The sequence below is a fragment of the Mustelus asterias genome, chromosome 14, assembly GCF_964213995.1.
Source record: "Mustelus asterias chromosome 14, sMusAst1.hap1.1, whole genome shotgun sequence".
NCBI classification, from domain to species: domain Eukaryota; kingdom Metazoa; phylum Chordata; class Chondrichthyes; order Carcharhiniformes; family Triakidae; genus Mustelus; species Mustelus asterias.
In genome coordinates this window covers 102758565-102785996 of record NC_135814.1, presented here as the reverse complement: position 1 = coordinate 102785996, position 27432 = coordinate 102758565, and the positions used below count along the sequence as shown (strand labels likewise).

Below are 27432 nucleotides of genomic sequence, written 5' to 3'. Positions count from 1 at the left end.
TCGTGGTTGTTGTAATTCCTGTTTGTAATTGTTAGAAGTTCTTGCTCAGTGTCTTACTATACATGTCAATAATATTCTTAGTCAAACTTTGTTTTTGATAAAAGCTCCTCGTGGGTCAGTTGAATCACACCTGAGGTGAAACCTCTCACGCTCATCCTAGCCAAATTCAATGTAAAATGTTCCAGGTCAGACGAGCTTTATAGAACACCCTGAAGCATTCACAGGACTTGTGTGTGGGTGGGTAACAAAATGGCAGACATTAAGCACATCTGGTAAAGAGAAACGTTGTCAGAGGTTTTTAACGAACCATTTATTTTCCTTTTTTTTTTAAACAGTTAAGTGGATTCACAATTTAAGGACAAAAACTTCAATGTGACATTTCTGCTCCCACTTCTAGCTAAATTCACCAAAATCCAGAAAAAAAGCATCAACTTTCTATTCAGCAGTGACATTGATGTTGTATGTAAAAGCTTTCTCCTCTCTTGTTGGTTCTGGATCAGATCCCTAATCCTAGCCGCCAGTGCATACCTAATTCCTTCAGCCCTTCACCCCCACAGTTGTGGCTTCAGCTGCCTAGGCCCCAGGTACTGGGATTTCCTCCGTAAACCTCTCCAGCCCTCTCTCCTTCTTCACCAACCTCCTTGAAACCTGCCTCTTTGGGATCAAGACTTTGGTCACCTGTTTCAATACCTCCGTAAATGACGCAGGGTGGGATTTTCCAGCTGCGCTCGCCCCGAAACCGGAAAATCCCGCCTGAGGTCAACAGACCTTTCCATAGTCCGCCCCTCACCCGCTACGCTTCCCGTGGGGGACGGAACGGGTAAATTCACCCCCCCCCCCCCCCCCCCACCGCCGGTGTCATTTTAAAAATAACACTCCTGTGGGGACCTTGGGGACATTTGATTCAGGGAGCTATATAAATGCAGGCTGCTGTTGGAACTTTCCTTCTGGTCACAATCGAAGGAAGAAAGATGGGTCCCACTACAGCCCAGCAGCTGGGAATGTCATCCAACTGGAAACCTCCCATCCAATTCCACCGATTGGAGAATCAACTTGTTTAGAATGAAACCCTTCTCAGCGGAGCCTTTTCCTCCTCATTGTTTTGTCGGAGTTTCCTTCCTTCCCTCCTCGGCTGCTCTGACTAGTTCCATCTTAAGAAGTCTCACAACACCAGGTTAAAGTCCAACAGGTTTATTTGGTAGCAAATACCATAAGCTTTCGGAGCAGAGCTCCTTCGTCAGATGGAGTGGTTCCATCTTTCCCAGAACCGCTCTGTTCCTTTCCTAGTCCCGCTGGCTACCCACCCACTCTGACCCATCACCCCCTTGTTTAATCCCTCCCTCCCTCCCTCCCTCCCCATCACTGAGCTCCCCTTTGGCTTCTGCTCTTTGCTGTCACCTCCACCCTATTTTCCTGGTTTTTGTACTTTTTAGGGATATTCATCCCTAACCTCTTCTCTTCTGACACAAGGGGTGGGATTTTCCGTGCAAGCCGTTGCCAGGAGGTGGCCCGCCGGGGTTTTGTGTTGAAGGCACCCCTCGCTGCGGGGAATCCCGTGTCGGGGGTGCGCTGTCGCCAGGAGCGGGAGATCCTACCGGCATGCACAGCTGGAGAATTCTGGTCAATATCATTGGCCCGAAGCTTCGGCCGGGATTTTACAGAGACCTCAGGGAGCGTCCTGGGGAATGGGAGGGTGGATGGTCCTCATGCATAGAGGCCAACGGAGGCATTTCAATAGTCAGTCCAGGGCCTCCTAATGGCCTCTTCCTGCCTCTGCAGTGGTGGGAGAAGGGGGCCCGCTGTCAAGTTGGGACAATGCCAGGAATACCCTTGGAGCATCCATGCAGGCTCCAAGGAGATGAGGGCCATCCTGATCGGGCACCTTGCGGGCACATGGATGGCCCCTTCCTCTGGCCGCTACTCCCCCCTCCTCGCCAACAGCCTCATTGGAGTCTAACTGACTGACCAGGCCAAACCCTGCTCACCTCTGTCCAGGGGCCTCCTGCCAAGTTGCATTACCAGCAATGGCCACTGCTCTTGTGGGCGCTGTAATGATTTCAATCAGGCCATTGAGGTTGGCCTATTGGAGTATGAGCTCCCTGATTAAGGATCCAATTGATGGGCCAATCAGGGAGTCTTTGCCTTGTACTTAACTGGGAGTGTTAGTTCCTCTGACACACCTGGAGATAGACTGCTGACTGCGAGCACTCTGTATACTGCTGTTAGAGTTTGTAAGTAAAGGGATTTTGGTGAAGGGACTTCTGCCTTCAAAGACCTATTACAGGCAATAACAGGACTGAAGAGCTGCCGGCCCTCTGATTGGTCGGTAGCTCTTGATATGGGCGGGGGTAATGTCAGGTGATCAATTATCTGAAGTGTGTAAATTTGGAAGCAGCCAAGGCTCCGGCGCACTTGGGGGCGAAGGAGATCAAAGGATATGGGAGAAAGCCGGGTGATCAGGCTAGTGAGTTGGACGATCAGCCATGATCATGTTGAATAGGAGCAGGTTCGAAGGGCCGAATGGCCTCCTCCTGCTCCTATTTTCGATGTTTGTATAACAATCCAGCCCTCGGGTCTGGGGCTATCACCAAGCTAGATTACCCTACACCTGCCGCATGAAATCCCAGCTCTTAATTCTGTGTCTCTCTCCACCAATGCCAAGTACTTTCCAAAACTTTCCATTTTTGCTTTGGATTTCCAGCAGAATTTTACCTTTTACTTAAAACCTCTATTTCGTAAGCATAACTTCAATGGGGTTTAGTGCAAGGGAAAGCTTCGACACTATCAAAGACAGGAGTTTAATAGAAAGCAGAGTTAGCTTAATTGCCCCAAGTGAATGATGTTAACGCAGTACAGTGGTCAGATTACTGGGTTAGCAATATCGAGACTATTAATCATTTAACACCTAAATTCAAATCCCACACTGGGAAATATGAACATTGTTAACGAGATAAAGGTGGAATATAAAGTTAGTATCAATGATGATGACTATAAAATAATCATTTTCTCTAAAACCCATCTGCTTCGCTTAGGGAAGGAAATCTGCCGTCCTTACCTGGTCTGGCCTACATGTGACTCCAGACCCCACAGCAATGTGGTTGACTCTTAACTGGTTGTGGTTGTCTTCAAAATGCTACCAAGAGACTATCATTTGGACTGCACTCTTGACGAAGGGTCACCCTGACCCTCGAAATGTTGGCTCTATTCTCTCTCCACAGATACCAGCTGAGATTTTCCAGCATTTTCTGTTCATAGAATCCCTACAGGGCAGAAGGAGGCCATTCGGCCCATCAAGTCTGCACCAACCACAATCTCACCCAGGCCCTATCCCCATAATCCCACCTATTTACCCTGCTAATTTCCCTGACACTAAGGGTCAATTTAGCATGGCCAATCCACCTAACCCGCACATCTTTGGAGTGTGGGAGGAAACCGGAGCACCCGGAGGAAACCCACGCAGACACGGGGAGAAGGTGTAAACTCCACACAGACAGTGACCCGAGGCTGGAATTGAACCCGGGTCCCTGGCGCTGTGAGGCAGCAATGCTAACCACTGTGCCGCCCACTATTTGGAGTATGTGGGTAGCATTGCTCAATCAGGAAGGCAGATGCCAAGTTAAGTGAGCCAGATGGAGTGAATTTCTAATCGATCATACGCGCGCGTCTTTCATTGTTTCTATTCGATGGGGAAGACATTGAGATGACGATCGATCCGCTTCCCTCAAGCTGTGAAACCAGCCATATCTATCCTGCCTCTTCAGGCGTGATCTTCTTTAACTGTTGTACTCAATGATGTACTCGGGATAGATCTGGTGTTTCTCGAAGATGACAAATATGGTTGGGTTGGAGATATCGTTGACGCAGCTGTCGTAATACTTGTTCTGGCTGTCGCCTCTCAGGGGGGGCCGGAGGTAAGAGGAACATCCTTTCACAAACTGCCCCACCAAAACCCGGGCCACAAACATGGTCATGGTGGCCTGCCTACAGCGACAGTAGTTGTGGGAATAGGACGCATCTCTGGCAAAGTAGCTTCCTGCAGGAAGAAAGAACTTGCATTCATATTTAGAATTCAAAGAACCTCCCCAAGAACTCTGTACAGCCAGTCTGCTACCTTTCTCATTGCTATAAGGTCGGAAATGTGGCAATCAATTTGCACAAAGCAAGCTCCCACAAGAAACAATGTGATTAAAAGGCCTGTTATCGCTCGCCCCCATCACTCAAACCAGCCTCCCATCCATTGACTCTGTCTACACTTCCCGCTGCCTCGGCAGAGCAGCCAGCATAATTAAGGACCCCACGCACCCCGGATATTCTCTCTTCCATCGGGAAAAAGATACAAAAGTCTGAGGTCACGCACCAACCGACTCAAGAACAGCTTCTTCCCTGCTGCCGTCAGACTTTTGAATGGACCGACCTTCCATTAAGTTGATCTTTCTCTACACCCTAGCTATGACTGTAACACTACATTCTGCACTCTCTCCTTTCCTTCTCTATGAATGGTATGCTTTGTCTGTATAGCGTGTGAGAAACAATACTTTTCACTGTATACTAATACATGTGACAATAATAAATCAAATCAAATATTGCAGTGTTGTTTTGGGTATAAATATTAGCCAGGACACCGAGGGGGACAGTCCTTGCTCATTTTGATGGGGAATCTTTTACACCAACCCACGAGAGCCGATGAGGCTCAACTTTTGACGATTCACCCAAAGACAACACTTGCCGAGACAGGGGTTGGCACAGTGGTTAGCACCGCTGCTTCACAGTGCCAGGAACTTGGGTTCGATTCCGGCCTTGGGTGACTGTCTGGGTGGAGTTTGCACGTTCTCCCCGTGTCTGTGTGGGTTTCCTCCGGGTGCTCCAGTTTCCTCCAAAGATGTACCGGTTAGGTGAATTGGCCACGCTAAATTGCCCCTTAGTGTCAGGTAGATTAACAAGGTAAATATGTGGGGTTACGGGGATAGGGCCTGGGTGGGATTGTTGTCGGTGCAGGCTCGATGGGCCGAATGGCCTATTTCTGCACTGTAGGGATTCTATGACAGTGTGGTACACCCTCGGCGCTGTGTCACGAGTGTCAGCCGAGATTTTTGAGCTCAAGTCTCAGAGAAAGACTTGAATCCACCGCCTTCTGCCTCTGAGGTGAGAGTGCGATCCACGGGATGCAGTCATCCATAGTACTACGCTTGCGTCAAATCATTATCACAAAGTCATGAAAGCAGCTATCTCGCGGGTACCTTTTCCGTAGGCAGTTCCGTGAACTCCGCAGATCCTCCAGTCAAAGTTCTGCTGGCAGATGGGCTCGATATGCTTGGGGTCAGTGCCGTGGAACAGCTGTTTCTCAGCTACCTCTTTGCCAGTGCAGCTTCTCTTCATCTGTTCCTTCTGCCTGTCTCAGCAACACAAACAGGTCGGGGGGGGGGTGAGTGACACCACACTGACAGGGCAGCCAGAGGGAGAAACACACAGGGGCGGCACGGTGGCACAGTGGTTAGCACTGCTGCCTCACAGCGCCAGGGACCCGGGTTCAATTCCCGGCTCGGGTCACTGTCTGTGTGGAGTTTGTACATTCTCCTTGTGTCTGCGTGGGTTTCCTCCAGGTGCTCCGGTTTCCTCCCACAGTCCAAAGATGTGCGGATTGGGTGGATTGGCCATGCTAAATTGCCCCTTAGTGTCAGGGGGACTAGCTCGGGTAAATATTGGGAATAGGGCCTGGGTGGGATTGTGGTCGGAAGTGGCCTCCTTCTGCACAGTCGGGATTCTATGATTCACGCTGCCCTCTCTGAACATCAGGGACACTTCCTTCATCAACAACTACTGGAATTGTTATATTCCCGGGATTGTGTTGTCCGTCCAGGAAAGTCCCCGGTTCCTATTCAACGCTGCAAAGGGATCTAGAATTCACCTTGTTATCCACAACTGATGGAGGACAGAGACACACAGGGCTCCACTGTCGCTGGTTCCAGGCTGGTAAACATTATCGGGCAGGGATAGGGCAAGGAGCAGGTCGGCAGGGGGGGTCGAAGAGGGCAGGAGGAAAAAGGATCAAGGGGTGAGACAGGAGGGAAGCAAATGCATCATTCAAATTAAAAACTGTCTCAATGTTTACAAACCATTGATAAACTTCCCAGAGGGCCGGGTTTTGGACCCGTTCGATTTTCCTGACCGTGTTATTCCTCATTGTCCGCTGGAAGAGGGACTGCACCTGTTTATATTCCTCTGAAGAGTCAGACAGGCGAATGAGCTGCAGAGAGAAGGTTAACAGTCAGAGCGACAGGGACACGGGAAACAAGAGCACCTTTAACCACAGCCAGGTTAAAATGACACCCGAAACAAATCTCTGCTGAATCCAGTACAATCAACTCCAGTATAAACATTGCAATCTTCGCAATGTAAAGTTCACTGGGTGAGGGTGTCGCTGTTGTCTCTCTCAGGCGGGGGAACCATGCTGCTCAGTCGATGTGGTTCCATTGGGCCTGACATTTCCCAAATGTACCTGATTGCTGCGGCACCCACACATCCCTTTCCCTCATCCCTCACCAGCTCTACACATCAGAGAGCCACTGCTGCCTCACAGCGCCAGGGACCCGGGTTCGATTCCCAGCTCGGGTCACTGTCTGTGTGGAGTCTGCACGTTCTCCCCGTGTGTTTCCTCCGGGTGCTCCAGTTTCCTCCCACAGTCTGAAAGATGTGCTGGTTAGGGTGCATTGGCCGTGCTAAATTGCCCCTCAGTGTACCCGAACAGGACCCGGGGTGTGGCGACTAGGGGATTTTCACAATGACTTCATTGCAGTGTTAATAGAAGCCTACTTGTGACACTAATAAATAAACTTAAGATATAGGAGTAGAATTAGGCCATTCGGCCCATCGAGTCCACTCCGCCATTCAATCATAGCTGATATTTTTCTCATCCCCATTCCCCTGTCTTTTCCCCATAACCTCTGACCCCCTTATTAATCAAGAGCCTATCTATCTCTGTCTTAAAGACACTCAATGACCCGGCCCCCACAGCCTCCTGTGGCAAAGAGTTCCACAGATTCACCACTCTCTGGCTGAAGAAATTCCTCTTCATCTCTGTTTTAAAGGGTCGTCCCTTTATTTTGAGGCTGTGCCCTCGGATTATAGTCTCTCCAACTAATGGAAACATCTTCCCCACGTCCACTCTATCCCGGCCTTTCAGCATTCTGTAAGTTTCTGAAAGAGAGCCAGTACAAGCACAATGGGCCGAAAGGCCTCCTTCTGTGCGGTTTTAAATCTGTGATTGAGGGAAGAGTTTGGTACAATCACCCTCGGAACGTGGTGTTATATCTCCACAGTACAAACTTCCTCCCTTAGAATAACCCTGCCAGCAGAAAGACTCTACCTTATAGTCCATGTCTGTAGCAACGGATTTATCCCAGTGTTCCGGAATGTTTTTTCCTGGGGTGGTGCCGGACTGTTCCTGTCCAGGTTTCCCTTGACTGAGAAAGTAAAAGAGTCACTTACTGTACAAAAGTAAAGTTATAAAGTATATTTATTAGTCACAAGCAGGCTTACATTAACACTGCAATGAAGTTACTGTGAAAACCCCCTACTGACATTCATGGAACTTCACAAACAGGTCAATTATACAACTATTAAAAAGGGCGGCACAGTGGTTAGCATTACTGCCTCACAGCGTCAGGGACCCGGGTTCGATTCCCGGCTTGGGTCACTGTCTGTGTGGATTCTGCATGTTCTCCCCGTGTCTGGGTGGGTTTCCTCCGGGTGCTCCGATTTCCTACCACAGTCTGAAAGACGTGCTGGTTAGGATGCTAAATTCTCCCTCGGTGTACCCGAACAGGCGCCGGAGTGTTGCGACTGGGGGATTTTCACAGTAACTTCATTGCAGAGTTAATGTAAGCCTACCTGTGACACTAATAGAGCAGCACGGTGGCACAGTGGTTAGCACTGCTGCCTCACAGCGCCAGGGACCCGGGTTCAATTCCCAATTTGGGTCACTGTCTGTGTGGAGTCTGCACGTTCTCCCCGTGTCTGCATGGGTTTCTTCCGGGTGCTCCGGTTTCCTCCCACACTCCAAAGATGTGCGGGTTAGGTTGATTGGCCATGATAAATTGACCCTAGTGACAAGGTAAATATGTGGGTTATGGGAATAGGGTGGCATTGTGGTCAGTGCAGGCTCGATGGGCTGAATGGCCTCTTTCTGCACTGTAGGGATTCTATGATTCTAATAAATAAACTTTAAGGAGAATATTCAGTTCTGAAAATGATATGCCATCAAAGCGATGTTGAAATAATGCCCCGAGTCTAAACAGTGAGTGTGAGAAAGTTGTCAAGTTTCATCCCAGCAAGCTGAACACAAAGGTGATGCTATAGAAATGCAGTACTGAGGGAGAGTTGCAGTGTTGGAGGTGTTGTCTGCCTTTCAGAGTAAAGAGAAGTTGAACCGAGTCTTCCCTCTTGGGGGGATGTCACCATTCCCGGGACCAATATTCCAAAAGAGCGGGGCAGTTTTTTTTAGTTTCCTGGCCATTTTCCCTCCAACCATGTGACTGACAAGTGGAAAGTCCGGTCGTTACCCAGAATATAGGAGGAGTAGGCCATTTGGCCCATCGAGCCTCCTTCACCATTCAACAGGATCATGGCCGATGATCTCTATCTCAACGCCATGCAGACTTCCCTTCTCTCCCCATACCCCTTGATGCCTCTGGTGTCCAGAAATCCATCATTTTCTTTCTTAAATAATCTCTTCTGGAGATATGGAAGGATAAAGCAGTACAAAACAAGGTGGAGAAACCCCCTCCTCTTCCAGAAACAGATTGCCATGCAACCTTTTATGTCCACCTTAGCACACCTACCTCACAGCTGCAGGGACCCGGGTTCGATTCCCGGCTCGGTTCACTGTCTGTGTGGAGTTTGCACATTTTCCCCGTGTCTGCGTGGGTTTCCTCCGGGTGCTCCGGTTTCCTCCCACAGTCCAAAGGTGTGTAGGTTAGGTGGATTGGCCATGCTAAATTGCCCCTTAGTGTCCAAAGATGTGCAGGTTAGGTGGATTGGCCATGCTAAATTGCCCCTTAATGTCCCAAGATATGTAGGTTACAGGGATTGGCTGTGCTAAATTACCCGTTAGTGTCTCAAGATGTGTAGGTTAGGTGGAGTAATGGGATAAATGTGTGGGGTTATAGGATAGAGCGGAGATGTGGGGCTGGGTCAGATGCTCTGTCGGAGAGTCAGTAGAGACTCAATGGGCCGCATGGCCTCATCCTGCACTGTCACCATTGTAGGATCCTATCAGGCAATGTCAATCAGATACAGTAGCTTTCTCTAGAAAAGCTAAGATGGTGCCCAATGACGTTCCCTGCCTTGTACTTACCCCTCGGGTGAGAGCCGACTGTACTCAGAAGCCTCCTTAACTAGGCCGCAGCAGATGTTACCTACTTTTGTATCTGATTCTCCACATTCTGTTCCGAGACAAACTTGGGTCTCCGTCGGACGTCCCTCTGAGTCCCAATCCGTGTGTTTTTCTGAGCCATTTCTGAATGGGATTTTGGGAGGAATGAGAAGAGGGCAGTAGTCGGGGGGGGGGTTGTTGAGGGAGAAGGAGAGAGAGAATTGAGTGATGGTCTTTGATTCAGTATGAAAGTAATTGTCAGATTTCTTACCGCTTTCTATAGGCCATGATTATTGAAGGCACTTTGCTTAGCGGGACCGTACCTTTAAAATCTAACACGTACTGGTGTTTTCCAGCTGTGAATTCCACTTTCCCATTGTTGTCCGCCAGATACGCCTTCTCCAGCTCAATGGATGTTGTGCTGGCTGCACTGTGTTGCCCTTCCTGTCGTACAGAATTTAACCGGTCAGTCAGGGGTTCAGAGATTGACGCTACCTCCTTACAACCCCATTTCCAAACTCCGCTCCCCTCTCTAGTGAGGCTCCAGGAACAGTCTTTACCTTCCAGAGGGTTCTGCTGCCTTCCCTCTGATAGAAGTCTCACAACACCAGGTTAAACTTCAACAGGTTGATTTGGTAGCACGAGCTTTCGGAGAAGGAGCAGCGCTCCAAAAGCTCGTGATACCAAATAAACCTGTTGGACTTTAACCTGGTGTTGTGAGACTCCTTACTGTGTTTACCCCAGTCCAACGCCGGCATCTCCACATCATGGCTTCCTTCTGAGAGCAACAGGAAACAAAGTATCGCTAAAAGGAGAGACGTTGCTGAAGCTTTACGCCTCGCACTCATCAAGACAAATGAAAGAATACCAAATTTTAAACAGTCATGGCAATTTATACCACAGGTGAGAAGGGCGCCAATTGGCTGGCTGGTCGACTGTATGATTGGCCAAGGAAGTGTCATGCAGAAAGCAACAAAGGATCCACAAGACCCTGGGCAATTCAAAAGAGGCACAAAGCTTGGACGTATTCCTTTTGTTTGCACAGAGTGGGGTCCCTGTGTATGAATGTGCTTCCAGTAAGTGTAAATGAGCCACATTCTGAGCTTGACTGATTATCTGAAATTGGTCGTTAGTGTGGCTATTAACACAATCAGGATTGTTCAGCAAGTAGCCCCAGTGCAGAATCAGATCTAACTGTCAACATTACAATGACTATCTATATGAAACAGGTAATAATATACTGCAGGGCAGGGTTCCAGGATGCAGTAATATACCAAGCGGGTTTCGACACAATAACTGCAAAGATCCTTCCATAATAATATGACACTACATAGATATCTCAATCCAGTTTAGCGCATAACTGTGATACTAAAATAGCAACTGCGCAACACTATTTCAACTAGAATCATAGAATCCCTACAGGAGGCCATTCAGCCCATCGAGTCTGCATCAACAACAATCCCATCCAGGCCCTAACCCCATGTATTTACCCTAGTTACTCCCCCTGACACTAAGGAGCAAATTAGCGTGGCCAGACCACCCAACCCGCACATCTTTGGTCTGTGGGAGGAAACCGGAGCACCTGGAAGAAACCCATGCAGACACGGGGAGAATGTGCAAACTCCACACAGACAGTGATCCAAGCTGGGAATCGAACCTGGGTCCCTAGCGCTGTGAGGTAGCAGTGCTAACCGCTGTGAGGTAGCAGTGCTAACCACTGTGCTACCGTGCCGCATTTACCTCCTATTAATCTCCTCGCAAGTATCAAACTCTGCCTATTTTAAACAAGATGTTACGACTCCCTCCCTGGATCTTACCAACCACTCGGGGCGGGGGGGGGAAGAGTCTGGTCCAAGATCATAACACAACAGGAACAACCCAACAAAGGGAATCAGTCGAGTTTGAAACAGTGCTCCCTCGTTACAGACTTGATGGGCTGGAGAGCCTTTCCTGCACTGTATGACTCTGGGGGAGGAATTTTCCGGCCGCGCTTGCCCCAAGACTGGAAAATCCCGTCCAAGGTCAATGGACCTTTGCATGCTCCTGTCCGCCTGCTACGATACCCGTGGCAGGCAGGACAGGGAAATTCCACATACACGTGTGAGGTGCAATATGTGCAGGGACCCACCCCGTGCAAACAAAAGGAACATGGCCTTGCGCCTTTTTTGAATTACCCGGGAGATTGGGGAGCCAATAAGAATCATAGAAACCTTACAGTGCAGAAGGAGGCCATTCGGTCCATCGAGTCTACACCGATCACAATCCCCACCCAGACCCTATCCCCACAACCCCATACATTTACCCCACTAATCCCTCTAACCTACGCATCTCGGGACACTGAGGGGCAATTTAGCATGGCCAATCAACCTGATCAGCACATCTTTTGGACTGTGGGAGGAATCCAGAGCACCCGGGGGAAACCCACGCAGACACGGGGAGAATGTGCAGACTCCACATGGACAGTGACCCAAGCCGGGAATCGAACCCGGGTCCCTGGCGCTGTGAGGCAGCAGTGCTAACCACTGTGCCACCTATAATAGTTCTTCATTACTTTCTCCATGGCAACACCTCGGCCAATCAGAGTCAACTAGCGAACCAATGCGCATAGCTTTTCTCCTGTAGTATGAATAGAGATTGTTTGAAATTCAGGATTCTTGTCCTGGTGAGTGCAAGATGAGATTCTTCCACACCTTGCCTCCCCTTTCAGCTGGATTCATGTTCTGCACTGCCAAGCGACTGTTTGCAAACCGGAGTTTTTGTAGCTCGCAATCCTTTGTGGTCCTTCCAGCCTGGCCATCCAAGGGAACATGATGTGGAGATGCCGGCATTGGACTGGGGTAAACACAGTAAGAGTTTTAACAACACCAGGTTAAAGTCCAACAGGTTTATTTGGTAGCAAATACCATTAGCTTTCGGAGCGCTGCTCCTTCGTCAGATGGAGTGGAAATGTGCTCTCAAACAGGGCACAGAGACACAAAAATCAAGTTACATGATTGCATGAAGGGCATTCAGGAATACATGATGGGCATTCAGCCTCTGATCTTCAGGTAAGCGTTCTCCAAGGCGGCCTTCACGACACATGACAGTGCAGAGTCGCTGAGCAGAAACTGATAGCCAAGTTCCGCACACATGAGGACGGTCTAAACCGGGATGTTGGATTTATGTCACATTATCAGTAACCCCCACAGCTTGCTTCCTGGACTTGCAGAATCTCACTAGCTGTCCTGTCTGGAGACAATACACATCTCTTTAACCTGTGCTTAATGCTCCCTCCACCCACATTGTCTGTATCTTTAAGATCTGGCTGGTTGTAGGGATTTGCATTCTAATCAGTATTCTGTAACTTGATTTTTGTGTCTCTGTGCCCTGTTTGAGAGCAGATTTCCACTCCATCTGACGAAGGAGCAGCTCTCCGAAAGCTAATGGTATTTGCTACCAAATAAACCTGTTGGACTTTAACCTGGTGTTGTTAAAACTCTTACTGCATCCAAGGGAAGACAGCTAACATTAACCTGTGGGAGGGTCTGATGGAAAAGATCTCAAGGAAGACTGAAGACTCACCTGCTTCCCATATTCAATCCATTTTCCATATTCGTCTTTCCAGTACCACAGCCACTCGGTAGTGAGGATGTAGTGAGGGGGTTTCGTGACTGAAGAGGCTGTAGACAAGCGTCTTACCTGGCTGAAGCCACTTACCATGGCGTTAAAATCAACTTGTAGAGATCTGTATTAGGAACATCACAAACGTAAGAATATAGAACAAAGAACAAAGAACAATACAGCACAGGAACAGGCCCTTCGGCCCTCCAAGCCCGCGCCGCTCCCCGGTCCAGGATTGAATCCTGAATCCAGGATCCCCGCCCAATTTTCCAGCCTATCTACATACCAATATCCTATCCACCGAGCTGTCCCTCACAGCTACGATGCTTTGTTCATCACAACCTATTAACTATCCCCCACCCCCCCATTCCAGACCATGTGATCTCCAGGGAGAGGCGAAAACCCAGAGTGAAAAACCCCAAGGCCAATATGGGGAAAAAATCTGGGAAATTCCTCTCCGACCCCCTGAGGCGATCGAAACGAGTCCAGGAGATCACAATGGCCCCGATCGGAAAATGCTTCCCAACCCTAGTCATTTCCACTTCCACGAACACCATATGAATTCCCTGCCCCCGAGACAGGTTCCCAACTATCCGCAGTCTCACTCTGTACTGGCACCAGCAAGATGATCATAGAATGAAGCCTTGAAACGAGAAACCAGGAACAATTAGCCCGCGCTGCTCCCTGGTCCAAACTAGACCACTCTTTTGTATCCCTCCATTCCCACTCCGTTCATATAGCTGTCTAGATAAGTCTTAAACGTTCCCAGTGTGTCCGCCTCCACCACCTTGCCCGGCAACACATTCCAGGCCCCCACGACCCTCTGTGTAAAATATGTCCTTCTGATATCTGTGTTAAACCTCCCCCCCTTCACCTTGAACCTATGACCCCTCGTGAACGTCACCACCGACCCGGGGAAAAGCTTCCCACCGTTCACCCTATCTATGCCTTTCATAATTTTATACACCTCTATTAAGTCTCCCCTCATCCTCCGTCTTTCCAAGGAGAACAACCCCAGTTTCCCCAATCTCTCCTCATAACCAAGCCCCTCCATACCAGGCAACATCCTGGTAAACCTCCTCTGTACTCTCTCCAAAGCCTCCACGTCCTTCTGGTAGTGTGGCGACCAGAACTGGACGCAGTATTCCAAATGCGGCCGAACCAACGTTCTATACATCTGCAACAATATGTTACAACAAATGTAAGAACATAATTATACTGTTTGCAGAGAATGGGTCCCTACACTTTTTTTTATTCATGGGACATGGGCGTCGCTGGCTGGGCCAGCATTTATTGCCCATCCCTAATTTGCCCTTGGAGGACAGCTGAGAGTCAACCACATTGCTGTGGCTCTGGAGTCACATGTAGGCCAGACCGGGTAAGGACAGAAGATTTCCTTCCATAAAGAACATTAGTGAACCAGATGGGTTTTTCCGACAATGGTTTCATGGTCATCAGTAGATTCTTAATTCCAGATTTTTTAAATTGAATTCAAATTCCACCGTCTGCCGTGGCGGGATTCGAACCCGGGTCCCCAGAACATTAGCTGAGTTTCTGGATTAATAGTGATAATACCACTAGACCATTGCCTCCCTTACATCTTAATGTATATCCTTCCTAGCAAGTGTAAATGAGACACATTATGGATTCAACTGATTATTTTAAATTGGTTGCTATTGTAGCTACTGGCACACTCAGGATTATTCAACAAGTGCTGCCCAACGGCAACTCCATCACAAGGAGCTTGGGATTTTCATGTTTTGACAAGGTCAATGGTTAGGAAGGATCACAATCAACAACTCTATCGCGGATATACGAGGAGGGAAATCAGTGGAGGAGATTCAAGGGAAATTCCTCAGGGGCGTTTGGTAGTTCATGAGCCAGTCATCAGCCAGGTATGCCTCCACTGGCTGCCTTTCGCTATGTTCTCCATCATGCATCAGGAGGTTCACTGGGCAAGGCCTAACGGTGACATCGCCCTCAGTTTATTTTTTGTGTAGTTGTTCTCAGGATGTGGCAGGCATCGCTGACAAGGTCAGTTTTGGGCGGCACGGTGGCGCCGTGGTTAGCACTGCTGCCTCACTGCGCCAGGGACTCGGGTTCGATTCCCAGCTTGGGTCACTGTCTGTGTGGAGTTTGCACGTTCTCCCCGTGTCTGTGTGGGTTTCCTCTGGGTGCTCCGGTTTCCTCCCACACTCCAAAGATGTGTCGGTTAGGTGCATTGGCTGTGCTAAATTGCCCCTTAGTGTCCAAAGATGTGTAGATTAGGTGGATTGGCCATGCTAAAATTGCCCCTTAGTGTCAGGGGGATTAGCAGGGTAAAAACGTGGGGTTATGGGAATAGGGCTTGGGTGGGATTGTTGCCGGCGCTGGCTCAATGGGCCAAGTGGCCTCCTTCTGCACTGTAGGAATTCTATGATTTCTGGGAAGATGGTGGTGGGCTTTCCCACTGAACTGTCTGGTGCTGGGCAAGATCTGGGAACCCGGATCCCCAGATCTTGCCCTGGGACACTAGTCTAGTGAAAATACCACTAATGCCGCCCCCTCCCCGGTTATTACCCTGGAGGGGGTAATGTAAAATGGAAGAATGCAAGGACTTGCTCATGAACTGATGAGTTAGACACCTCGAGTGTGTATCGAGAGTGCAACTGGCTATGCTCAAAAGATTTCGAGTGCTCCACTACAGTTAAGCCACTCTGGTTGCAACATTGGAGAGCACCTGGTCTTGCAGGGATCACAGTAATCCTCTTCAATCTGCTCCATGTTTGAGAGATTCTTCCAGGATTCATCATAAACCTGCCACTGATAGGGGAGCCTGCAGTGAACCCGGTTACACAGATCTGGTGGGGAAGTCAACAGAAACCAACAGATTAGTTCACATTTTATGCCTCTGAAAGTCTTGCCAATTTTCGCGGCTCCCTCAGCCATTCCCACCCTGCAGCGAGAACCTTCCCGAAGAGGGTGGGCTCTCTGGGTATAATGGAGCTTCAGTGGAACATGGGCAAATGGTGGATGCCTTCTTACCACCAGATCCCAAACGATTCCGGGGCTGCTTTCAGGAAATGAGTAAGGAACGGTCAAAAAAAGCAGACACTGATTGGAAACAAAGCGCGGAATTGTTGATCTGAGAGCTCCGAAGCCTGTCTGAGACGACGCACTCTCACTGAGATAAGGAGCAAAGTTAACGAAGGCAGCTGTTCACACAGACCTTGAGAGACTGTGGGAACCTCAAAAATTAGAAAATTGTTTCTGCCTCAGAGGGAGAGCAGACGGAACGTTACGGGCAGCTTGGGATTTTGCCAAGTATACAAAGGAGGACTGTCTGTGTGGAGTTTGCACGTTCTCTCCCGTGTCTGCCTGGGTTTCCTCTGGGTGCTCTGGTTTTCTCCCACACTCCAAAGATGTGCAGGTTAGGTGGATTGTCCTTGCTAAATTGCCCCTTAGTGTCCAAAGATGTGCAGGTTAGGGGGATTGGCCATGCTAAATTGCCCCTTAGTGTCCAAAGATGTGCAGGTTAGGTGGATTGGCCATGCTAAATTGTCCCTTAGTGTCCAAAGATGTGCAGGTTAGGTGGATTAGCTATGCTAAATTGCCCCTTAGTGTCCAAAGATGTGCAGGTTAGGTGGATTGGCCATGCTAAATTGCCCCTTGGTGTCAGGGGGATTAGCAGAATAAATGGGGTTATGGGGATAGGGCCTGGATGAGATTGTGGTCGGTGCAGATCCGATGAGTCGAATGGGCTTCTTCTGCACTATAGGGATTCTGTGATTCGATGACTGCCTGACCCTCTGGGGGTCAGCAAGCAGTTAAGGATTCTGCCATCCTGGTAGGAAGAAGGCAGGTACCCTCACAGGCAAGGGCATCATTAACCCTTTGTTTAGGCATTGTACAACCTCTTCCTTCAGGACTGCATTACTGTTAACATTTAATACAATAATTGGTAGAATAACACATTTGAATGTTTCTGAAAAGAGACATGCTGCTGAAGTTTTTAATCTCGCACTCAGCAGGACAAATGCAAGAATACCAAATGGTGGCACGGTGATTAGCACTGCTGCCTCACAGCGCCAGGGACCCGGGTTCGATTCCCAGCTCGGGTCACTGTCTGTGTGGAGTTTGCACGTTCTCCCCGTGTCTGCGTGGGTTTCCTCCGGGTGCTCCGGTTTCCTCCCACAATCCAAAGATGTGCGGGTTAGGTGGATTGGCCATGCTAAATTACCCCTTAGCGTCAGAGGGATTAGCAGGGTAAATATGTGGGGTTATGGGGATAGGGCCTGGGTGGGATTGTGGTCGGTGCAGGCTCGATGGGCCGAATGGCCTCCTTCTGCACTGTAGGGATTCTATGAAATTTCAAACAATCTATACCATAGGAGAAATAGGGAACTGATTGGTTGGCAGGTCGACTCTGATTGGCTGAGGCAATGCCTTGGAGAAAACAAACAGGGAATCACAGGATCCCGAAGCTCCCGGAGAGAGTGCCCCTGTGTACGAATGTACAACACTTCGAGCAACTCTGCAATTCCTTCCTGCAGCAAAATCCAAAGGGTGAGATGGACTGTCTGCCCCCAACTCAATCCATCTTTCAGTCCCGGGTTTTACACAGTATTTCACACAGTAAGCATTATATTTCTCCCCTCTCTGAAGGGGGCGTTTTCTGTACCTTTAAAGCTGCAGTTCTTCCTGACAAAGTAGAGACAGATCTCCTCGTTGTCCATGTCGCTACTGGAGCTGGTGGAAGATTGGCGGGATCGCGTTGTCCTCTCTGTGGGTGACAGGTCAAAGCACAAAGTCAAACTCTTGAGTCCTTTCCTGAGGGGACCCTCCCCGGTCATCTTAGGATCAGTGCGAGGAACCCTCCCCCAATTAGCTCATTCACAAATATCAGGGCAGTTCGGGAAGACCGTTGTTGCAGCACAGAAGGAGGCCATTCAGTCCTTAATGCATCTGCCAGCTCTTTGGAAGAGTTATCCAATCAAACCCAAACATGCGCCCACCATTTCTTACCCCACCTAGTCTGGCAAGTTCTTCCCTCTCAGGTATGAATCTACCGTAGACACAGCATATCGGTCAATCTTGGAAGCCTCAACAAATGCCTCCAAAAAGAGAGGTTGACATACCCTCCCAGTACAACAGTAAACCATCAGTGCGGCACAGTGGTTAGCACTGCTGCCTCACAGCGCCAGAGACCCGGGTTCAATTCTGGTCTCGGATCACTGTCTGTGCGGAGTCTGTACGTTCTCCCCGTGTCTGCGTGGGTTTCCTCCGGGTGCTCCAGTTTCCTCCCACAGTCCAAAGATGTGTGGCTTAGGTGGATTAGCCATGCTAAATTATCCCTTAGTGTCAAGGGGGCCTAGCTAGGGTAAATATGATGGGTTATGTGAATAGGGCCTGGGTGGGATTGTGGTCGGTGCAGACTCGATGGGCCGATTGGCCTGTAGGGATTTTATTCACAGTAAGAAGTCTCACAACACCAGGTTAAAGTCCAACAGGTTTATTTGGTAGCAAATACCATAAGCTTTCGGCGCAATGCTCCTTCGTCAGATGGAGTGGTCTCGAAGGAGCATTGCTCCGAAAGCTTATGGTATTTGCTACCAAATAAACCTGTTGGACTTTAACCTGGTGTTGTGAGACTTCTTACTGTGTTTACCCCAGTCCAACGCCGGCATCTCCACATCGGGATTTTATTCTACATTGCTGTGGCTCTGGAGGTCAGACCGGGTAAGGATGGCAGATTTCCTTCCCAAAAGGGACATTAGTGAACCAGATGGGTTTTTCCAACAATCAACAATGGTTTCATCAGTAGATTCTTAATTCCAGTTTTTTAAAAATTCAAACTCTGCTATGGCGGGATTCGAACCCAGGTCCTCAGAATATTAGCTGAGTTTCTGGATTAATAGTCTCGTGATAATACCACTAGGCTGTCGCTTCCTATATTTGAACCCCCTCCAAATAAAGGCTAAGATCCCACTTAATGACTTCATTATTCGACCTATCTGATTTATAGGCCGGGAGGATTTTACATCTCGCTTGAGCAAGTCTCGTAAAATCTCGCCCGAGGCCAAGGGAGAATTCTGTTCTGCAAGCCCCAGAGTCCCAACAATAGTGTCTGGCCTGCGGGAGGGGGTAAGGGGAATTTTCCCCCACTTACTGCTGTCTTCACCGGACTTGTAGTTTTTGATGTTGTAGATGTTCTGGTAGGTTTGCTGCAGGTTCTGGAACACCACAGGCGTCAGGTTGTCCAGGGCCACAGCGCTGTTGTTGTTACGGAAACTGTGGCAGCGTTTGCAGCTGGAGCCAAACTTGCAGGTCCCCTGGACGAAGTGGAGGCAGATGTGAAGCTTGGTGCAAGCCTTCTCATAGGTGCAACCGCCATAGCAACCGGGGCCCTTGTTGTAAAACGTGCAAATCTGCAACAGCAGAAGTTTGTCAGTCTCAAACACACGCACAAATAAAACCGATCCAAAGACGGAAAAACAGCAGCAACTCCCTCCCTGGAAGACCGGAAAGACAGCTGGATTCATCAGGTCTTTAAATGCTAGCAATGGCTGTGAATGGGTAGTGCTCTTCCCCCCACCCCCCCCCCCACTCTCCACCGGAGTCCGAAGGTTGTGGGTTCAATGTCCTCTACCAGACCACTGACACTCCAGTGCACCACCGAGGGAGTGCTGCACTGCTGTCTTTCGGATAAGATGCGAAAGCTCGCGGGTGGATGTGGCAGATCCCACAGCATCACTTGGAGATGAGCAGGGGGAGTTACATTGAATAGAAGCAGCAGGAGGCCTTTCAGCCCTTCCAGCCTGCTCCGCCATTCATTTTGATCATCGAATTCAATATCCTGATCCCCCACCCCTTCCCCCCATATCCCTTTAACCCCAAGAGCTATATCTAGTTCCTTCTTGAAATCACACAATGTTTTGGCCTCAACTACTTTCTGTGGGAGTGAATTCCACACATTCACCACCCTCTGGGTGAAGAAATTTCTCCTCGCCTCAGTCCTAAAAGATTTTCCCCTTATCCTCAAACTATGACCCCCTAGTTCAGGACTCCCCCCACCATCGGGAACATTCTTTCTGAATCTACCCTGTTTAACTCTGTTAGAATTTTATAAGTTTCTATGAGATCCCCTCTCACTCTTCTAAACTCCAGTGAATAGAATCCTAACCGACTTAGTCTCTCCTCAGATGACAGACCTGCCATCCCAGGAATCAGCCCGGTGAATCTTCGCTGCGCTCCCTCTATAGCAAGGACATCCTTCCTCAGATAAGGACACTAAAACTGCACACAATACTCCAGGTGTGGCCTCACCAATGCCTGATACAATTGCAGCAAAACATCCCTATTCTCCCCGGGATCCTGGACAATATTCACCCTTCAACCAGTATCGCCAAAACAGGCTGGCCAATACCGCGGGCCCATGTGTGGAGTTTGCACGTTCTCCCTGTATCTGCGTGGGTTTCATCTGGGCGCTCCGGTTTCTTACCACACTCCAAAGATGTGCAGGTTAGGTGGATTGGCCATGCTAAATTAGTGTCAGGGGGATTCGGAGGGTAAATATGTGGGGTTAAGGGAATACCCTACCTCCGGCAGCAGGGAGGGGTCATTCTGGAGCAGAAGTTGACGCAGTTCCAGCTCGTTTAGCGTGCGGAGTTTATTGGCAATCAGGATCGGGATGTTGTAGGGAGAATAGATAGTGTGCGAGAAGTTGCAGACATTCCTGAATAACAAACAAAAAGAGAGGTCATTTTCCAATGGGGCAATACAAAGTTCCCTCAAACATCTCCCGAGTACAGTGGTTCCCTGCTGTGCTGTGAAGACATGAAAAAATATTCAAAATTAATGTAATTTAACGAAAAATAACCTTTGTCTTCAGCTCCGTGTTCAGCATCTGCAAGCCCCGATAAACCTCGGGCCTTCCGCGCGTGCGCTGATCAGGAATGTATAATTCTTTTTAAGTTTATTTGTTAGTCACAAGTAGGCTTACCCTAACACTGCAATGAAGTTACTGTGAAAATCCACTAGTCGCCGTACTCCAGCACCTGTTCGGGTACACTGAGGGAGAATTTAGCACGGCCAATGCACCCTAACCAGCACGTCTTTCAGACTGTGGGAGGAAACCGGAGCACCCGGAGGAAACCCGCCCAGACACAGGGAGAACGTGCAGACTCCACACAGACAGTGACCCAAGCCGGGAATAGAACCCGGGTCCCTGGCATCGTGAGGCAGCAGTGCTAACCGGGAGGCTAAGGAAATTTGGCATCTCCACTATGACTCTCTCCAATTCTCCTCAACAGCCGCACATGTGCAGTTTGGATTTTCTACGTTGATCAGGCCCATGCGTGTGACCGACGGGACTCGGAGCTGAAAACAAAGGTTCCCATGCGCCCGCTCAAAAAGCAAAAACTCAAAGGGTGCAAAAGGAGAAGCGCGAGACAGGGAGGGGTTAAATATATTTGATTTATTATTGACACATGTATTGGAATACAGTGAAAAGTAGTTTCTTGTGCGCTATACAGATAAAGCATACCATTCATAGAGTACATAGGAGAGAAGGGAAGGAAAAAGTGCAGAATGCAGTGTTACAGTCATAGCTAGGGTGTAGAGAAAGATCAACTTAATGTGAGGTAGGTCCATTCAAAAGTCTGATAGCAGCAGGGAAGAAGCTGTTCTTGAGTCAGCCTATATATAGCCTTGTTATAGAAGGAGTACAGCGAAGGTTTACCAGGCTGATTCCTGGGATGGCAGGTCTGTCATATGAGGAGAGACTAAGTCGGTTAGAATTATATCCACTGGAGTTTAGAAGAGTGAGAGGGGATCTCATAGAAACTTATAAAATTCTAACAGGGTTAGACAGGGTAGATTCAGAAAGAATGTTCCCGATGGTGGGGGAGTCCAGAACTCGGGGTGATAGTTTGAGGATAAGGGGTAAACCTTTTAGAACTGAGGTGAGGAGAAATTTCTTCACCCAGAGGGTGGTGAATGTGTGGAATTCACTCCCACAGAATGAAGTTGAGGCCTAAGCGTTGTGTGATTTCAAGAAGAAATTAGATATAGCTCTTGGGGCTAAAGGGATCAAAGGATATGGGGGAAAGGGGGGATCAGGATATTAAATTTGATCATCAGCCATGATCAAAATGAATAGCAGAGCAGGATCGAAGGGCCGAATAGCCTCCTCATGCTTCTAGTTTCTAAATAAAGTGTATTTATTAGTCACAAGTAAGGCTTACATTAACACTGCAATGAAGTTACCGTGAAAATCCCCCAGTCGCCACACTCTGGCGTCTGTTTGGGTACACTGAGAGAATTTACCATGGCCAATGCACCCTAACCAGCACGTCTTTCAGACTGTGGGAGGAAACCGGAGCACCCGGATGAAACCCACGCAGACACGGGGAGAATGTGCAAACTCCGCACAGACAATGACCCAAGCCGGGAATCAAATCCGGGTCTTTGGCCCCGTGAGGTAGCAGTGCCAATCACTGTGCCACCCCAAGTCAATGGCTCAGGTTTTGTGATAGCCATTTCTGAACCTATCAGTGCTCAGCATTATTGTGGTGGCAATTAGATTTTTGGTATCCACACAGTAAAACATGGAAACCCGATTCTCTCCAAATCTTTACAGTGCAGAAGGAGGCCATTTGGCCCATCGGGTCTGCACTGACTCTCTAAAGAACATCTTATCCAAGCCCCCTGCACTTAATCCGCAACCCAACGCATTTACCATGGTTTACCATGGTTAATCCACCTGACCTAGACACTAAGGGGCAATTTAGCATGGCCAATCCACCTAACCTGCACATCTTTGGTCACCAAGGGGCAATTTAGCATGGCCAATCCACCTAACTTGTATGCACATCTTGGTAACAAAGGGGCAATTTACGATGGCTAATGGGACACTAAAGGGCAATTTAGCATGGCTAATCCACCTAACCCACACATCTTTGGTCACTAAGGGGCAATTTAGCATGGCCAATTCACCTAACTTGCATGCACATCTTGGTACACAAAGGGGCAATTTACCATGGCTAATCCCCCTCACCCACACGTCTTTGGACTGTGGGAGGAAACCGGAGCACCCGGAGGAAACCCACGCAGACAAGGGGAGAACGTGCAGACTCCGCACAGACAGTGGCCCGAGGCCGGAATTGAACCCAGGGCCCTGGCGCTGAGAGGCAGCAGTGCTAACCACTGTGCCACCCCAAAGTCACTGCACCCCTGGGCCACCATTCTCTTTGACAGTGAACAGGGGCTGATAATCGCCCCAAAAAAGGTCTTTCACTGGAGGGCAGTTCAGAGAAAATAGGAAGATGTGACACAACTTCAGACGATTAGCTTGAGCCACCTCGACCCGTTTGCTTCCAATTTATTTAATTTTTAATTGTTCTCCACCTTTTATTTCCTTATTGCCTTTATTTCTTTTTCTTTTTCCCTCTCCCACCCACCTCCCCCGACATCTCCATCTGTCACAGTTCACCCTCTGATTTCAGCTTCTATTCTCTCTATGGGCTGCCATTAGCAGCCTTTCCCCTGGTTTCTGTGGCTATGACTCATCTTTCATTCCCTCACCCTGCAGTATAAATATCTTCCACTTTCTATGCCTTTTAGCTTTGACAAAGGGTCATCTGGACTCGAAACGTCAGCTCTTTTCTCTCCTTACAGATGCTGCCAGACCCGCTGAGATTTTCCAGCATTTTCTCTTTTGGTTTCCGATTCCAGCATCCGCAGTAATTTGCTTTTATGAGATGTACTAGAAGGGTCTAGGTACTAGAACCAGAGGGCACAACCTCAGGCTAAGGGGACAATCCTTTAAAACAGAGATGAGGAGGAATTTCTTCAGCCAGAGAGTGGTGAATCTGTGGAACTCTGTCGCAGAAGGCTGTGGAGGCCGGGTCATTGAGTGTCTTTAAGACAGAGATAGATAGGTTCTTGATTAATAAGGGGATCAGGGGTTATGGGGAAAAGGCAGGAGAATGGGGATGAGAAAAATATCAGCCATGATTGAATGGCGGAGCAGACTCGATGGGCCGAGTGGCCTAATTCTGCTCCTATATATTACGGTTTTATGGTGTGACACAATGGTTGTAATTTTATTGGCACCCCGCTCTGATTCCAGGGTGAACGGCATTCTCTTGGGTCTCGGGCGGGATCGTACGGCCCTCGGTAGGACGTGCTGGTAAAATCCCGCCCAATGTTTTTCTTGTATGGAGATGTGCCATTGGGAACCGCTGCCCTAATATCTCCCAACGTGTCCCGGGGGGCGTCAGAATGTTGCTTACAAGTCTTGGGCAGTTTGGCTACAGGTGGGGGCACTTTGTAAATGACATGTTCTGCCAAACCCCTTGATGGATTGAGGGCCCAGCCCTTTCTTTCTGGGAGGAACACAACAACAAAACACACACTCACAATCCTCCTTACCTTCCCTTGGAGAATTTGCAGTTCCCCAGCAGGTAGAATCGGCAGAGGTGGAGTTGGCCACAGTTGCCGCTGCAACTCTTCTTGAGAAAGTCCTTGCAGAGGCGGAGGGGGCTGGTGGCAATCAGCTGGCTGTCCAGAGGCAGCTCCGAAGCCGGCAACTTGGACCCCTTGCCCGGCACGATCGCGAAGCACTGGCCACTGGAGTGGAACAGGCGAGTCAGCTCTCTGTCCGGGTCCGGGAAGTACTGAGAGATCGTCCTCCTTAGGGAACTGTACTCCAGGCAACCCCCGTGGGAACAGACCTCCCTCAGGCTGACATCCCGGACCCTGTCCTGAGCCATCACTCCTGGCTCAGTTCACCAGAAAAATCTTCTTTTTCTCTCCTTCCTCTTCTCAATCCAGGAAATTGAAACTGAAACTGCAACTCAGCCTTTGATTGGTTGCTCTCTCGCTCTCGTTCTATGGGCTGGAACAAGACAGAGAGAGATTGACACTGAGAGGGACATTGAGACTCTCCCTCACTCACTCAGAGAGCCGGGGGGGTGGGACTTTATTGCACAGAGACCAATTCAGACACACATAGAGAGACAAGATAGATCCAGCCAGCCCCCCACACTGAAAATAATTCATTCTTCTAAAGAGAAACTTAGAATCAAAGAATCCCCATAGTGCAGAAAGGCCATTCAGCCATCGAATCTGCACTGACTTTCCGAAAGGGCGTCTTACTGAGGTACACCCCAGCACCTCACTCTATCTCTGTAACTCCCCCCACCCCCGGCATTTGTCATGGCTAATCCTCCGAACCTGCGCAGCTTTGGACTCTAAGGGTAGCACTACTGCCTCTCAGTGCCAGGGACCCGAGTTCGATTCGCAACTTGGGTCACTGTCTGTGCAGAGTCTGCACGTTCTCCCCGTGTCTGCGTGGGTTTCCTCTGGGTGCTCCAGTTTCCTCCCACAATCCAAAGATGTTCGAGTTAGGTGGATTTGCCATGCTAAATTGTCCCTTAGTGTCCAAAGATGTTCAGGTAAGGTGGATTGGCCATGCTAAATTGCCCCTTAGTGTCCAAAGATGTGCAGGTTAGGTGGATTGGCCATGCTAAATTGCCCCTTAGTATTCAAAGGTGTGCAGGTTAGGTGGATTGGCCATGCTAAATTGCCCCTTACTTTCCAAAGATGTTCAGGTAAGGTGGATTGGCCATGCTAAATTGCCCCTTAGTATCCAAAGATGTTCAGGTTAGGTGGATTGGCCATGCTAAATTGCCCCTTAGTGGCCAAAGATATTCAGGTTAGGTGGATTGGCCATGCTAAATTGCCCCTTAGTGAGCAAAGATGTGCAGATTAGGTGGATTGGCCATGCTAAATTGCCCCTTAGTGTCCAAAGATGTTCAGGTAAGGTGGATTGGCCATGCTAAATTGCCCCTTAGTGTCCAAAGATATTCAGGTTAGGTGGATTGGCCATGCTAAATTGCCCCTTAGTGAGCAAAGATGTGCAGATTAGGTGGATTGGCCATGCTAAATTGCCCCTTAGTGTCCAAAGATGTGTGGGTTAGGTGGATTGGTGGGGTAAAAATGTAAGGTTACGGGGATAGGACCTGGGTAGGATGCTCTGTCGGAGAGTCAGTGCAGACTCGATGGGCCCGGAGGAAGCCCACGCAGACACGGGGAGAACGTGCAAACGCCGCACAGACAGTGACCCAAGCTGGGAATCGAACCCGGGTACCTGGCAGCAGTGCTAACCACTGTGCCACCGTGCCGTCCACGTAATTAGTATGTTTGTGTAAATTTTGTGTAATCACCTTTATCACTTTTTGGAAAATTGCTCTGCGGTGTCTCCATAGCAACAAAGTCTGGATTGTCATTGGATTGTTGATGTCAAAGTTGCCTGAAGGGTTTGAATGTGTTTAAGTGAAGCTGTAAGGGAGCGGTGGCCACCACTGTTGACACAGGGCCGTGTCTAACTTTTCCAAAGGCTGCAAGTTCAGTCTATCTCCTCTTTGGCCTTCCTGGCGGCAGCGCTGTGCTCACTGCTTCCCACTGCACCTTCATTCAATTCATCCTCAAAAGGTGATTGTTCTCTTAGGCAATGCTCTCCCTCCTCTCTATCAACATGCAGCACCTTGCGATGGTGTAACAGACACCCATCAACATCTTGGAGCTTGTCCTTGCCCACAAGTTGATTTGAAGCAGCCACGGTGGCGACAAGAGAGGTCCAGAGGCAGGGGATTCTGCCCCGTTCACTGTCAATTGGAAATAGTTTATTCCCCATCTCACAGAGGCGGGTAGGGGCAGAACAGAGACCTTCCTATTCGTTCACAAGATGTGGGTGTTACTGGTTAGGCCAACATTTATTGCCCATCCTTAATTGCCCCTTGAGAAGGTGGTGGTGAGCCGCCAACTTGAACCGCTGCAGTCCATGTGGTGTAGGTACACCCACCGTGCTGTTCGGGAGGGTGTTTCAGGATTTTGACCCAGCGACAGTGAAGGAACAGCCAATATATTTCCAAATCAGCACTGTGTGTGACTTGGAGGGGAACTTCAGGTGGTGGTGTTCCCAGATAACTGTTGTTCTTGTCCTCAGCACAGTGGTTAGCCTGCTGCCTCACTGCACCAGGGATCTGGGTTCAATTCCGACTTTGGGTCACTGTCTGTGTGGAGTATGCACATTCTTCCCGTGTCTGCGTGGGTTTCCTCCGGGTGCTCTGGTTTCCTCCCACTCCAAAGATGTGCAGGTTGGGTGGATTGACCATGCTAAATTGCTCCTTAGAGTCCAAATATGTGCAGGTTAGGGGGATTAGTTGTGTAACCAGGCTCCCATCCATTGACTCTATCTACACTTCCTGCTGCCTTGGAAAAGCAGCCAGCATAATTAAGGACCCCACGCACCCCGGACATTCTCTCTTCCACCTTCTTCCTTCGGGAAAAAGATACAAAAGTCTGAGGCCACGTACCAACCGACTCAAGAACAGCTTCTTCCCTGCTGCTGTCAGACTTTTGAATGGACCTACCTCGCATTAAGTTAATCTTTCTCTACACCCTAGCTATGACTGTAA

At 49.1% G+C, this 27432-nt stretch overlaps 1 protein-coding gene across 1 annotated transcript; it reads right to left on the bottom strand.

The window, feature by feature from the left end:
* Nucleotides 1-306: 306 nt before the first annotated feature.
* Nucleotides 307-24781, bottom strand: LOC144503918 (protein mono-ADP-ribosyltransferase PARP12-like). Its single transcript, XM_078228994.1, has 12 exons — nucleotides 24383-24781; nucleotides 20549-20684; nucleotides 19119-19377; nucleotides 17631-17732; nucleotides 15690-15810; nucleotides 12932-13094; nucleotides 9694-9814; nucleotides 9418-9514; nucleotides 7364-7460; nucleotides 6114-6244; nucleotides 5238-5389; nucleotides 307-4033 (listed from the first exon to the last, which is right to left on the bottom strand). Exons 1-12 carry the CDS (start codon nucleotides 24721-24723, stop codon nucleotides 3774-3776), a joined length of 1980 nt encoding a protein of 659 aa, XP_078085120.1. The 5' UTR covers nucleotides 24724-24781; the 3' UTR covers nucleotides 307-3773.
* Nucleotides 24782-27432: the final 2651 nt, after the last annotated feature.

Coding starts and splice junctions, on each gene's coding strand:
- LOC144503918 (XM_078228994.1), bottom strand. CDS start 24,723: ATGGCTCAGGACAGGGTCCGGGATGTCAGCCTGAGGGAGGTCTGTTCC. Junction 7,461..9,417: donor GTGGAGAATCAGATACAAAA/GTAGGTAACATC, acceptor TTACTTTCTCAG/TCAAGGGAAACCTGGACAGG. Junction 5,390..6,113: donor CTCTGGGAAGTTTATCAATG/GTTTGTAAACAT, acceptor TTGCTGAGACAG/GCAGAAGGAACAGATGAAGA.